This window comes from Camelina sativa, chromosome 11, assembly GCF_030686135.1.
Source record: "Camelina sativa cultivar CO46 ecotype springtype chromosome 11, ASM3068613v1".
NCBI lineage: Eukaryota > Viridiplantae > Streptophyta > Magnoliopsida > Brassicales > Brassicaceae > Camelina > Camelina sativa.
In genome coordinates, this window is record NC_141890.1 from 40,338,228 (window position 1) to 40,351,796 (window position 13,569).

General features: G+C 33.5%; 3 protein-coding genes and 2 pseudogenes across 5 annotated transcripts; all 5 read left to right on the forward strand.

Annotated features, from left to right (window-relative positions):
* The first annotated feature begins 1,203 nt into the window (after positions 1–1,203).
* On the forward strand, positions 1,204–2,013 carry LOC104725516 (uncharacterized). Its single transcript, XM_010444185.2, has 2 exons — positions 1,204–1,481; positions 1,566–2,013. Exons 1-2 carry the CDS (start codon positions 1,281–1,283, stop codon positions 1,917–1,919), a joined length of 555 nt encoding a protein of 184 aa, XP_010442487.1. The 5' UTR covers positions 1,204–1,280; the 3' UTR covers positions 1,920–2,013.
* Positions 2,014–3,708: 1,695 nt separating this feature from the next.
* LOC147935206 (cell wall / vacuolar inhibitor of fructosidase 2-like) lies at positions 3,709–4,519 on the forward strand. Its single transcript, XM_087472903.1, has 2 exons — positions 3,709–3,894; positions 4,169–4,519. Exons 1-2 carry the CDS (start codon positions 3,709–3,711, stop codon positions 4,517–4,519), a joined length of 537 nt encoding a protein of 178 aa, XP_087329029.1.
* Positions 4,520–6,033: 1,514 nt separating this feature from the next.
* LOC104725517 (ethylene-responsive transcription factor ERF110) lies at positions 6,034–7,137 on the forward strand. Of its 2 annotated transcripts, none has more exons than XM_010444186.2 (2): positions 6,034–6,433; positions 6,561–7,137. In XM_010444186.2, exons 1-2 carry the CDS (start codon positions 6,292–6,294, stop codon positions 7,043–7,045), a joined length of 627 nt encoding a protein of 208 aa, XP_010442488.1. In that variant the 5' UTR covers positions 6,034–6,291; the 3' UTR covers positions 7,046–7,137. The 2 variants fall into 2 exon arrangements, with proteins under 2 accessions (XP_010442488.1, XP_010442489.1); XM_010444187.2 differs by having other exon boundaries at positions 6,084–6,433; positions 6,564–7,137.
* Positions 7,138–10,099: 2,962 nt separating this feature from the next.
* On the forward strand, positions 10,100–10,660 carry LOC147935207 (uncharacterized; annotated as a pseudogene). The gene is made up of 2 exons (XR_015571150.1): positions 10,100–10,539; positions 10,633–10,660. The product of XR_015571150.1 is annotated as an uncharacterized LOC147935207 (transcript).
* A 6-nt stretch (positions 10,661–10,666) lies between these two features.
* LOC147935208 (uncharacterized) lies at positions 10,667–11,425 on the forward strand (annotated as a pseudogene).
* Positions 11,426–13,569: the final 2,144 nt, after the last annotated feature.

Here is a 13,569-nt window from a genome sequence, read left to right on the forward strand (position 1 = left end):
ATAGTGCGGATACCAACCTAGTTAGTTATAAATTTTCGTTTTTTTCCAGATTTTCTATTAATGCAGAGAAATTAAAATACAAAAACATACTTTCAGGCCCAGCTTTTTCAATGAAAAACTCCGTAGATTGGAGGTGAAGTACCAAGTGATTTTTCCAAAAATGTGCAGATAACATTGCATGGAATCATAAGCGGGTTCGTAAAAGTGAAGCATTTGAAAAAATGAAAGCTTTTTATAAAATGAATAAAGAAACGGTCTGTGTTGGACCGTTTTTATAAAAAGTCATTTGACTTGACTAAGACTAGATGTGTCAAAATGCGTTAAGCCGATTCATGTCATTGCTATTTTTCTAAACATGATTTAAAAGAACAACAAAGACCAAAATTATAAATAATAAATAGTTATATTTGGGGGTTTTTTGTATAAGGATAAATTGTTGAAATCATATCCTTTTATTTATTTATTTGCAATATCAAATATGTTCCGAACCAGATATTTTGGTAACGCCATTTAAGCTACATTCCCATTCTAATATAAAGCGGGAAGCAGACCTCCAATATAACGTCCGTGCTTGTACTCATTTCCTCGAAGAGAGTCTAGGGTTCCCTGATGTAACAGAGGTATAGTGTTACTGTCTAGTGGTCGTAGCAAATCACATATGTATGAACTATGAAATACATTTAATATCTAGTCATATTAATTGTAATTATATATATTGTTAAACAGCAAAAGTTCCGGAGCCGGTTTTTATTCCATTCCGATATAAATAGTGCCTCCCCATCCCAAAGAGGAATTGAACTCAGGACACAAGGGAACCAACCCCTTTTTAGTACCACTAGGTCACCACCTACTGTATTTAGTAAAATTTTAAATATATTTAGTTTGATATTTTCAGTTTATTTTATGTGTTAAGATAAGTTTGGTTTTTGGTTTTAGAATAATCATAATATAGATTATGGTGTTACCAAAAAAGTTCGTGACCAAAAAAAATTACAAGTAAATAAACATAGTCAACAAAGTGTTTACTAAAATCAAAAATTAGGAAAATATAATACTCTCAATAATCAGATTTTTGCATTCAATGAAAATGAAAGAAAATAAAATTCTAGTCAATATAAAAACGAAAAATAAAGATGGCAACAAAACTATGAGTAAGTATGCGTATATATATACTTGAAAGGTATATAAACTATAATCAGAACATCAAAAAGTAAATCCAAAACTTGAATCTTTACAGTAGAGGGTTGAGATAAATAAAACGCCTTGGGAGATAGAAAGAAATGGCTTCTTCCTCTCATTGTTTCTTCGTCTTTTCAATGGCACTTTTGTTACAATTTCTCGTAGCCCCTGCTGCTTCGGCCTTGCCTTTAAACTCCACACAATACATCGACAAATTATGTCAGATGTCATCTATTGACGACAAACCATTCTGCTGGCAAACGTTGACTGGTTTTCGTTGGGCGAAGTATGCCGGAAGCTCGGTAATATCTAACCCATAATGCAAACATATCTTTTCTTATTTATTTGGTATGAAATTTAAAACAATTTTCTTTTATAATCTAAAGGTCACACTTGCAGAAGTCGTGATCAGCGGCCTTCTCGTATCCCATGTCCAGAAGACAATGCGTTTTGCACTACTCACAGCACAAAAGGAGCCGAGTTTGAAGGCACAGTTCGGGACGTTCCACGATACCTATAGAACTATGGGATACTCTCTCGGAAAAGCCTTTCAAGAACTCAGAGTCTCTCCACGTACCGCAAACCATGATGTTATGACTTGTACCGACCAAATCACCCAAGTGATGAATTTGATCGGTAAAAACCAAGACGTGTCTTCGAAGACTCTCATTGACATGACAATGCAAATGAAGAAGCTCCTTCCTCTTGGTGTTACAGCCACACAAGCTATCGGCGGGTGAAGACAGAACGCGAAGATGAGAACATGTACCATTCGGCTTGTCTTTATAATTGCAAAAGGTTGAAAGTATTTAACATATGATATCATTTCCAAAAGCTCATTTTTGCAAATGACTTATATATATCTTTATTAACTGAGAAGCGTTTATACCAAAAGGAGATCTCTTGGATTAAAAAAAAAAAGATCAAAGGAAATTCATCATGAAGAAGAATTCTATTGGATATAGTATATAAATAATTACTTGGCTGCAAATACAATATTAAACTTTAATGTTTAATTTTTTTGTTCTTTCCAGAAAATGGTTTTCTATTAATGCATTAGAAAATAAAATACAAAAACACAGTACATATTTAAAACCTAATCTTAATTATCCATCCCATTACAAAGAAGACATAGATGAAAGAAGCCCATAGTTGGGACTTGGGAGGTGATGCGAATCAGTACCAACTGAGTTTTCCGAAAACATGCAGACTACGTTACAATAGTGACAGAAGAAAGTACGTAAAAGCAAAACATTTAGAACCTTGCAAGCGGTTTTTATTAAAGAATAAAGAAGCGGATTTATATATGATAATAATAAAACATTAAACAGTAGTTCAATTTAAAAAATATAATGAACCACATAAAATGACTTAAGTAGCTTTCGTGCTAATGCTACTTAAAAAAAAAATCAAAGACCAAAATTATAAATCATAAAATTAGTTCTTCAAGATTCTTTGTTAAGAAAACTTTTGAAAATGAAGGTATCTTTTTTTTTTTTTTTTTGTAATATCAAATATTGAAACTGGAAGCGCAAGCTTAAAAACGGAACTGTAAACTTCCAAAACAGATTTTTTGAAATATCACAGAAATAAGATTCTAAAAGCTTTTGAAAGCTTCCGATTCCAAAGCGTGAAGCGGAGCTCCAAAATTAAGCTTCCGAGCTAGTGCTCATTTTCCTCGAAGAAAGTCTAGGCCTCTAGGGTTTCCCTTATGTAGCAGAGGTTCTCTAGGGTTTCCCTTATGTAGCAGAGGTTTAGTGTTATGGTCTAGTGGTCGTAGCGAACCACATATGAAAATAATGTAATATTTAGTTAAATGTTAATTCAATTTCAGAATTTTCTTTTTTATATTGTTAAATCGTGGGAGTTCCGGAGCCGGTCTTTAGTATATTCTGATTTAATTAATGCTTCGACGTCCCATAGAGAAATTAAATTCGAGACACACAATGGATCCAACCCCATTGTACTACAACTTGGTCACCACTCCTTTGATATTTTTTCTATATATTTAGTTTGGTACTTTTAGAAATAATAGAGATTGTCTTGCAAATAGTATGGGAGAAAAATCTGTCTTTGTAATGTACACGAAGACGTTTACTTTGCTTTGGAACTAATTAAATGATAACATTTCGAAAAGAGAAAAAAGGGGAAAGAAGCGATTCTTATATATAATATTACTATAGCCAGGTAGAAAAAATTGCACGTTACAATATTACAATATATTTGGTGTAACATATGGTATCGTCTTTACAAGATATACTCAAGACTAATTGGCCACAGTAGATCCACTATATATTTTAGTTTCTATGTAAGAGAATGTAAATCAAGAATTTACAGAGCAAGTAAATCGAACATTAATAACATGTAATAAATTATTTTAGTACTTACCAGTTGTGAAGCAGATGAATAAGGCAATAATAGTAGGTAGGGTTTATCTTAATTATATTCGTTCAAGATATATATAAATACCCATAGCCACGATTCACGAACAAAACAAAGGTTAAACAAAAATCTGAATACTTAAGAGAGATGGCTTCTTCTTCCTATTGTTTTGCCTTCGTTTCTGTAGCACTTCTGTTACAACTTGTCTTAGGCTCTGCTTTGGCCTCAAATTCCACAAAATACATCGACGACATATGCGACCATGTCAGCAACAAAACCTTCTGCGTTGAAACTTTGAAAGCCTATCCTCCGGCGGTTTCTGCCACCGGCAAGGTACTAATATCTAGTACACAACTATATATTTTAATTACTTTCACCATTGCATTAGTTTTCTTCTAAATTTCAAAAGTTAAAGGAAAAATTTAATATTATATTTTCGAAATTTAAGTTTTTAATTTGGTCTTTGTCATATATGTTGGAAAGAAATTTAAGTATTGTACTAGCTGTCATTAAATCTATGTTTTTTTTGTATGATTGCGATTATGTTCACGTCGCATGCTCAATAATAGACACTTATTTTACTTTTTTTTTTCTTTCTAATCTGTAGTTTGAACTAGCTAAGGTCGTGCTCCGCCTCGGCACATCCTACGCCCTTAAATCAGCTAGTTTCATTGAAAATGCGGCAAAGTATAACCCGAACTTGAAGAAGCAGTTCAAGGCGTGTCAAGATGCCTACTTGAACGTTGTAAATTCTCTCAAGATCGTTTCCTCGGAACTCAAGGAATCACCGGAAACTGCAAACTATGATGTCATGGTTTGTACCGACAGCACGAGTTTGGTGAAGGATTTGGTCGGGAATAATACACATGTGGTAGCCAAGAAAGTCATGGCGATGACATTCAAGATGGAGAACCTTCTTGCCATTGCCGTTGGAGCCACCGAAGCTGTTGGTGGGTGAAGACGACGATGAGAACACATACCGTCGTTTAATTTTCCATATTTAGTTTACTTTTGTTAGAGATTGTTTTATTGGTTCAATTTTTCTGGAAGATTGGAATGCAATATTTAATTTTTTACTTTATATAATCAATACATTTCGTTATGGATATGTACCTTTATCAATTTATGATCTAATATTCTAATTACAGCATGCACTATCTAGTTTAAATCAATATGTTTCTCAAAAAATATTGTATGTCATCGTTTTTCTGAATTTCTTTAATTATTAGTAACCTTGTCGAAAAGAAAAAGAGATGTCAGTATCTCTATTCCTAAAATAACGTGAATTTGTCTAGCTAGTATCCTACTATCCTACTATATTAATTAGGAAATAGAGATATGAAACTAACCTTAAAGCGTGTAAAAATTAGATTCAATTACCATAGAAAAAATTTAATTAAGATTATTAATTAATTAATTAAATATAATTAATTAATTTAAAAATAAAAAACGATGACAGATCAAAAATAAAAAAATATATAGAAAAGTAAAAAAAATCTATTCAAATCAAAACTTATTTGTACTTTAAAAAAATAAAAAATTAATAGCTAAGATTTTTTAAAAAACACATATAACTATTAGTTAAAATAAGGGAGATTCTCAAAATAGCACAAAAATAAGTTTTTATTCCAACATCTCTAAAATTCCAAAAATAACACCAATTAATCTATGAAAATTAAATCCTAAATTCAAAATACTAAACCCTACCTCTTAAAACTATACCCTAAATGTAAAATTGAGAACCCAAACCTAAAAAACAAAATTCTAAAAATTAATTTTAAATATTTTAATGTGTTAAATAGTGCTATTTTTGGAAAATTATGGAATGTGTGCTAAGTTTGGAAAAAAAAACTTGTTTTAGTGCTATTTTAGGGTATTTCTCTTAAAATAATTATGTTTTCTCTCTAATAAAATTATGGATGAAAATTACTAAGTATTTTTTTAAAACATGTTGACCCGTGCTTTAAGTAGGAGATATCTCCTCCTAGCAAGCAATTAATTGCAACCCCGATAAGATGTTTTGTTGAATTAATTTATATTTTGAGACAATGGAAATAACTTCTATTAGAATGGATTTCAATATTCTTCTTGAAATATTTTGTTAATAACATGCATTATACGGTGTAAGCAGAAAAGTAAAGTAGTAACATTGACACTGTCACAAACCATTAATGAATAATGATGCTATATCATATTTATAAATTCATAGCTTTAATCTAAAAAATGTGTAAACATATTACTTTTTTTTTTACAATTCTTCTTTTACCAACACCCAACAAATATAATTTTAAACCAAGGGGAGTAATCTAAAAAAAATCCGTGGTAGAAAATAATGAGAGGGGAATATGTCAAGAACTCCTCTCGAAAAGATCTATACTCTTGGGCAATGGGGTCCTTAAGGAGGAGGCCCAAATAATTTCTCTACCCATTAGTTTCTCACTCAAATAATCACACAAATTATATAACTTACGTATTAACAAAATTAATTTAAATGTGTATTTTAGGACATAGCTATGTGGTTTGTGCGAAAGTTATTTCCATATATAAATGAGCTAAGCCTCCAAAGAGTGACCACATTCGGAAAAATAAAAGTAGTTTTATTTGTCGCTTCTCAAGGTGGCAAACCAAGGAGAACAAGAAGAGTCCAGGGCCACTGAGCCTGTGGTTGATGACGTCTACAATTTTGAAGACGACCCTGCGGTTGATAGGTTCAATAGGTTTGGCACAGAGATGTCTGCCATGGTCTCCGCCTTGACACAGGTTGTTTCTGGTCGCTCTCAGACTGAGGCTGAAAGGGCACACTCTTCCTCCTCTTCGGCTGGACATAAGAGAGGATGGCTTGGAATCGGTTCTTCTTCACTTGGTCCGATCGGTGAGTCTACGTGTTATATTTCCATGAACCGTTCTTAACATCTCAAATACAATTTTTATTTGGTTAGATGTTTCTCTTTGACGTTTGTCAACTTGAAAGCATTAAAAACAATCGCTGTTCTGTACAGAAGAATTCACAAGCAAGGCATTACCAGACGAAATAGGGGGAAAAAGAAGGAGATACAGGGGAGTAAGGCAGAGACCATGGGGAAAATGGGCGGCTGAGATACGCGATCCACATAAAGCCGCTAGGGTGTGGCTCGGGACGTTTGATACAGCGGAGGCCGCTGCTAGAGCCTATGACGAGGCTGCACTCAGGTTCCGTGGAAGTAAAGCAAAGCTTAATTTCCCCGAGGATGTAAGGCTTCTTCTTCCTCCCCCTCCCCCTCCTCTTCCCTTACCCACTGACACGGTGGTGAATAAAGCAGAAGAGGATCTTATGAATTATAGGAGTTATTCAAAGTTGTTGCAAAGTTCAGGCCAACGGTCTTTTTATGGGCATGGACAAGAAGAGAGTAGCAACATATTAGAACATTCACCGATGAAACAACCTCTGCCTCCTTCAAGTTCTGGTCAAAGATCCTCTGATTTTTCTGGACCTTCCTCTACCTAATACATTTTTATGTTATAATAAGGATTTTTCTTGTCTTTATACAATGTTAAGTGCGAAACAATATATATATTTTACTCTGTTATTTCAACTAAGCTCTCTATGTTTGAGTTCACTGTAGAGTCTTTCTTAATCATCAAAAATATTAGTTCCTACGTAATAGTTTTTAGTATCTCAGTACTTACGTCAATCGGTCAAATGCTCTCTTGATGTCATCCCGGAATTTCTCAAATCGACTTTATATTGGTTAAACACTTAAAATAATATGTCCTCTACACGATTAGTATCGAAACGGTTCTGTATTGTGACCCGAATAGTATTTGTCGGAAAGAAAAATAAAGCAACTTGAAAAACAAGCAGAGTTAGGCCAGTGACAAAAGTTAGGCAAGATGCAGCATCGGAGTAAGCAATAGGTTAGCTCCATGTCACGTACATGATCCATTTTAAGCTATATTGACAAATTCCTTTCCATGATTCTTGTCTTGGACCATAATTCATTTAATTTTACGAATTTTTTTTGAAATTATATTCATGATTCATATGAATGTCAAAGAGAAATTAAAAAGGTTAGGTCGTCGAGAAGACGTAACTCGACTTATGCACTCTCTAGTTTTAAATCAATACCTTTATAACTGATATCTTGAGAATATTTATTTATTATATTATTTTTTGGTTAAAATCTTGAGAATATTTTTAGCAGAAAATTAAAAATCATGCTGGCAAGATAGAATCACATATACAGAGTAAAGCCATGCATGCGTATGCAACTTATTCTACCGCTGACTTACCCAAAAGTTTTAGCAGAAAACTCTGCAACTCGGTTGGTTTTTTTCTCTGAAGGACGCATCGTTCTTCTTATTATTCTGGATTATAACACAGACACCTACACAACATTTTTTTTCTCCCAAAACTTGCATTAGGCGGCATAATCTTTTATATTATCGGATTTACAGTTTTTTAGATTTATAATTTATTTCCTAGAAGTATATTTAGCACAAAGTAATTAAAAGAGATCGCATAATCGATGTATATATATGAGCTTCTATTTGTAAATTAAATGACACAAAAATAAATTCTAGTAAGATAATAAAACAAAAGAGGGTAAGCAAATGGAGAGCATAAAACAACAAACTTGACATAATACAAAACAATTTACTTTATCACATGAAACAAGTGTGGACTATTCGTAATATACGTAAGTCAATAATTTTTTTGTGAGAAATTATATATACTGATCAACCAAAAGGTTCAAAAAGTGTGGATGGTTATAAGTCACGGCAAACGAGATCTTGATGGTCGAGGGGGGCGTGATACTAAATTTAGAAACTAGTGACAATCATCAATATTTCTCTCCTTCTCTATTCTTTAGTCATTCTAATGCAAATAACTTTAGTTGTATGCCTCGTAACCACACTGCTTTTCAATAAGTGGTGAAGCGATCTTTAGACACTTTCTCATTCGGGGTAAGAGAACAAAAAGAAAAAGAAGTGACAAAAACACACTCGCTCATAGAAAATGAGGGACATAGGAGTATAGGACAACCATTGAGCGTGTGTCATGGTCCTCGGGGACTGTTGAGAACGGTTGGGTCCCATATCAGCTTGACGTGCCGTTATTCTCTTCTCTTTGTTAGCATAGCAATGATCAGACTTATAAGTTAGACAATGCATGTAATTTTTTTTTTTTCAACCAAACATTAATAAATTAAAAAAGTAGTTATAAGTTAGTAGTCCAAATAGAAGTAAAAGAGTTTACGGAAGAAATTTCAAAAATTAAAGTTTTTGAAAAACGACAATGCATGTAACTTTATAAAAATTATACCTAAAAAATATTTTTAAAATTGTTTTCGAGAAGTTAGAAAATCAAACATACACATATTTCTATATCAAAAACTCTTTTACGCAAGTTTTGACAAGCTTCGAGTGAAGTTTACAGAAGATAGACAATTGCGGTTAGTAAAGAAGATATATAAGGGTTATAAATATTCGTTTTGACAGATAATGCAATTAGTATTTTTATTTAAAAATACTTCTATTTCCATGTCCTTTTAAAAAATATCTCTCCATCTTGATAATTTTCAAAACTACATTTTTTATGTACAAAATAATTAAATTATTCTTTTTTGAGTGATGGTATATATTCAGTCACAAAAATCGAAAACATTTCCGCAAAAAAATGAAAAAAAGATTCCCGCAAAAATTACGAAACTGGGTTTTTTCGTCAAAAAATTTAAAATTTATACCTTATAAAATCTTTGTAAACGCTTTTAAAATTTTTTTAAAAATCTTGCAAACGCTTTTACAATTTTTTTACAAGGTTTTTAAAAGATTTCTAAAAAGTTTTTAAAAAGTCTTTAAAAGGTTTTAAAAGGTTTTATAAGGCATTTACTAAGTTTTTATAAGACTTCTACATATAAAAACTTTATAAATGTCATATAAATATTTTTTAATTAAAACTTTATAAAAGCCTTATAAATATTTTTGTCGAAATTTTTTTGATGGGAAAATATGTCGAAATTTTTTTGCGAAAAAGTTTTGTTTTCAATTTTATTGATTAAAATATTTTCATGTAAAAGTAAAATAGTCATAAAAAATTAAAGGAGAGCAAATATGAAAATGACCAAAAAATATATTAACAAAAATGATATTTCTAACTAATTCTCTTTTAATTATAAACTACAAAAAATCTATGTATAATTTATATGAAAATAGGATAAAAACATTAATAAAAAGTACGACTTTTTACAAAAGTCAACAAAACATTTGCGTATATAAGTTATATTGGAGCCCATTGTCATAATTGTGATAGTAGTATTTGTCTATACTTTTACTCTATAAATTTGAATGTATTGTTTCAATTGTATGGTACACTTCTTCTCGATAATAAACGTAAACTCTCTTTCTCCTCTGGCTTCTCATATACACTTCTTAGATTAGTTTTAGATAACTCATATTTTAGAACTGTGGAAGTCCCTCTGATGCGGACATCGATCCTACAAACCAAACCGTTGAACCAGATCCTGTACCACATCCTGTACCAGAAGTACGAGAAGACCCTATGACACGATCAAAGGCTAAACAGCTAAGGACGAAGTTTAACCTAACCGTTCAAGAAATTGTAAGCTCCCTAGAGCTAAAGGACGTCAACTGGTCGGTACCACCATCATGCCACCATAATGGACATGATCACATTACCGAGGAAGAGCTTGCTGAAGCCTTCACCCAAATGAGCTTTGATCAGACCAGTTCCCCAGGTATGAAACCTCTTTTGGCAGGTCAAGGAACCTCAAGAATCCAAGAGAAGACATTGGAGCTGAAAGAGACGTGTGATACAAGCTACACCTCCGAAAGCAATCAAGAGAGTGAAGATCAAGACCAAGACATAGAGGACATGTACGAGCATCAAGAGACTGATCAAGATACTCTAGAGGAACTCCAAGAAGACCCCTAATTCAATAAACAAGCCAACAATCAAGCACAAGACAAGAACCCTGAAGTAGCACATCGAGTAGTACAAGAAGTGATTCAGAGAACATCAATTGGGCCTAGATCGCATCCAGGTAAGTCTTATTCAATATTTTCGATCCTTGCAGGTCCCACCAACCCCAACAACGGCTAGAAGACTTGCTCATCAAGAGAGATCACCCTGAAGGATCGATTTGATCATCAAAGGGACATAACTCTTCCACTTGCTCGGGATGAATGGCAAAATCTAAGATTCCAAGACTTTGACAAGGTGATGAATTACAATGCAGCCATGTTGGGGATTGTCGCCAAGCTAAGATATTGTGGTGAAACCATCACGGAATCTCAGATGCTTGAGAAAACGTACACCACGTTTCACAAGAATCACATCACTCTGCAGCAACAATATAGGTTGCGTGGATACACCAAATTCTCATATTTGATTGTGGCGCTCTTAACAGCTGAAAAGAATAATGAGCTCCTTATCAAGAATCACATGTCTCGACCCACCGGATCAAAATCATTCCCTAAGGTTAATGCATTGGATGTTAAAAATCTAGTGAGAAATAATAGAGCTTTTCGAGGACGCGGTCGTCGAAACTATCGCGGAAGCGGGAGAAGCTATAACTCTCAAAGCAGGAAGTCATACTAATGGATTCGCTCTAAACAGAGTCCGAAAGGAAAAGAAATCCAAGAAAACACTACCCAGAAACGTGAGAGTTCTTGTTTCATATGTGGCACTAAGGGACATTGGTCTCAGGTATGCCGAACCCCTGCACATATTTGTGCTCTGTACAAAGAATTCGCTAAGGGCAAAGGAAAGGAAGTGAACCTTGCGGAACATTCTGAGGGTACAACCCACCTTGAGGCTGCTGATTTCGCAAACAATCCTGATGAGGATGTCCTTGCAGAAAACTAAAATGCCTATCTTATGAAACTCGAATTTCCGACAACTATGCCATAAATAAGTCGATGTTTGTTTGAAAATTCCTATATTTGTGTGCTTCTATTACCTCTCTTGTATAATTATTGTGTGCTTTATGAATAAATTTATTTTCAATTTCTATTAACCGATTATATTTATTTCACACATAACCAAATGGATCACATTACAAGTGGAACATTATTTAAGACAAATCATGGAGACATTTGCATACCAGATAGTGGAACAACGCACACTATTCTGAAACATAGAAAATATTTCTCCGATCTGAAACAACAAAAGTTATTGTTAATAGAATATCAGGTCCCACCGACTTAATTGAAGGGACTGGTAAAGGAAATTTTGCATTACCTAACGGGACAAATTTTTTGATAAAAAATGCATTTTTTTCTCCAAATTCTAAAAAAAAATTGTTGAGTTTTAAAGACATATACCTTCAGGGATATGACACTCAGTCTGCAACTGAGAATGGAAAGAAATACATGTACATTACTTCTGAAAAATCAGGAAAAAGACATGTATTGGAAAAATTACCAAGACTCCCGTCAGGTTTACACCATACATACATAAATTTCAATAGAATCACACCTTGTGATCAAAAGAAATCATGATGATTTCACATTGTGGCATGATCGCCTTGGTCACCCATGCACCACAATGATGCGAAAAATTATAGAGAGTTCACATGGACATTCACTAAAACCCAAGAGATTTCTCAGGGGAATAAAATGACATGTGTTGCATGTTCTCTAGGAAAATTGATTATAAGACCATCGCCAACCAAAATCGGTAAAGAATTACCAAAATTTATTGAACGAATTCAAGGTGACGTTTGTGGACCTATACACCCACCATGTGGACCATTCTATTATTTCATGGTAATGATAGACGCATCTAGTAGATGGTCACATGTTTGTTTGTTATCATCTCGAAATATGGCATTTGCGAGATTTCTGACTCAGATAATCAAACTAAGAGCTCAGTTTCCTGATTATCCAATTAAAGGAGTTAGATTAGATAACACTGGTGAATTCACGTCCCAAGCATTCAATGATTATTGTATGGTAACAGGAATCAATGTTGAACACCTTGTAGCCCATGTGCATACACAAAATGGATTGGTAGAATCTTTAATTAAACATATGCAATTAATTGCAAGACCATTGATCATGAGATCAAAACTACCAACCTCAATATGGGGACATGATATTTTGCATGCTGAATCACTTATATGCATAAGGCCAAGTGCATATCATAATTTTTCCCCATTACAGTTAGCATTTGGTCGATAACCAAATATTTCTCATCTAAAAATATTTGGTTGTGCGGTATATATACCGATTGCACGCCCACAACGTACTAAAATGGGACCACAGAGAAGGTTGGGAATATATGTTGGTTGTGATTCTCCATCAATTATATGATACCTAGAACCTCAAATTGGTGACATATTTACTGCATGTTTTGCAGATTGTCATTTTGATGAATAAGAATTTCCGGTTCTAGGGGAGAAAATAAAAAGATGGAAAAGGATATCAAATGGTGTGTAACATCATTATTACACCTTGATCCTCCCATAAAGCAGTCAGAACTGGAAGTTCGATGAATTATGCATTTACAGAGTATATGGAAAAATTGATGAAACACATGAGTCTAGAATACGCTTAAAGCGCGGTAGACCAATTGGTGCGAAGGATAAAAATCCTAGAAAAACAAAGGAAGTCGAGAAACATGACGCTCCCAAAATGACAGAAAATATTATGGAAAAAACAAATCATGACTTTTCCACCAATATAGAGCATCATGAATCTGAAGAAAATCATGAGATATCTATCAACTATATCCATAGTGGAAAGATATGGAATCGAAAGAAAATGGATGATGTTTTTTCTTATATTGTTTCAAAGGAAATAAAAGAAAAAATCGAGGATCCAGAGCCAAGGTCAGTATATGAATGTGAAAAGAGACATGACTGGATAAAATGGAAAGATGCAATACAAGTCAAACTTGATTCTCTTAATAAAAGAAATGTATTCGGACCAATTGTGGCCACACCTAAGGGTGTAAAACCTGTTGGTTATAAATGGATTTTCATCCGAAAACGTAATGAAGAAAACGAG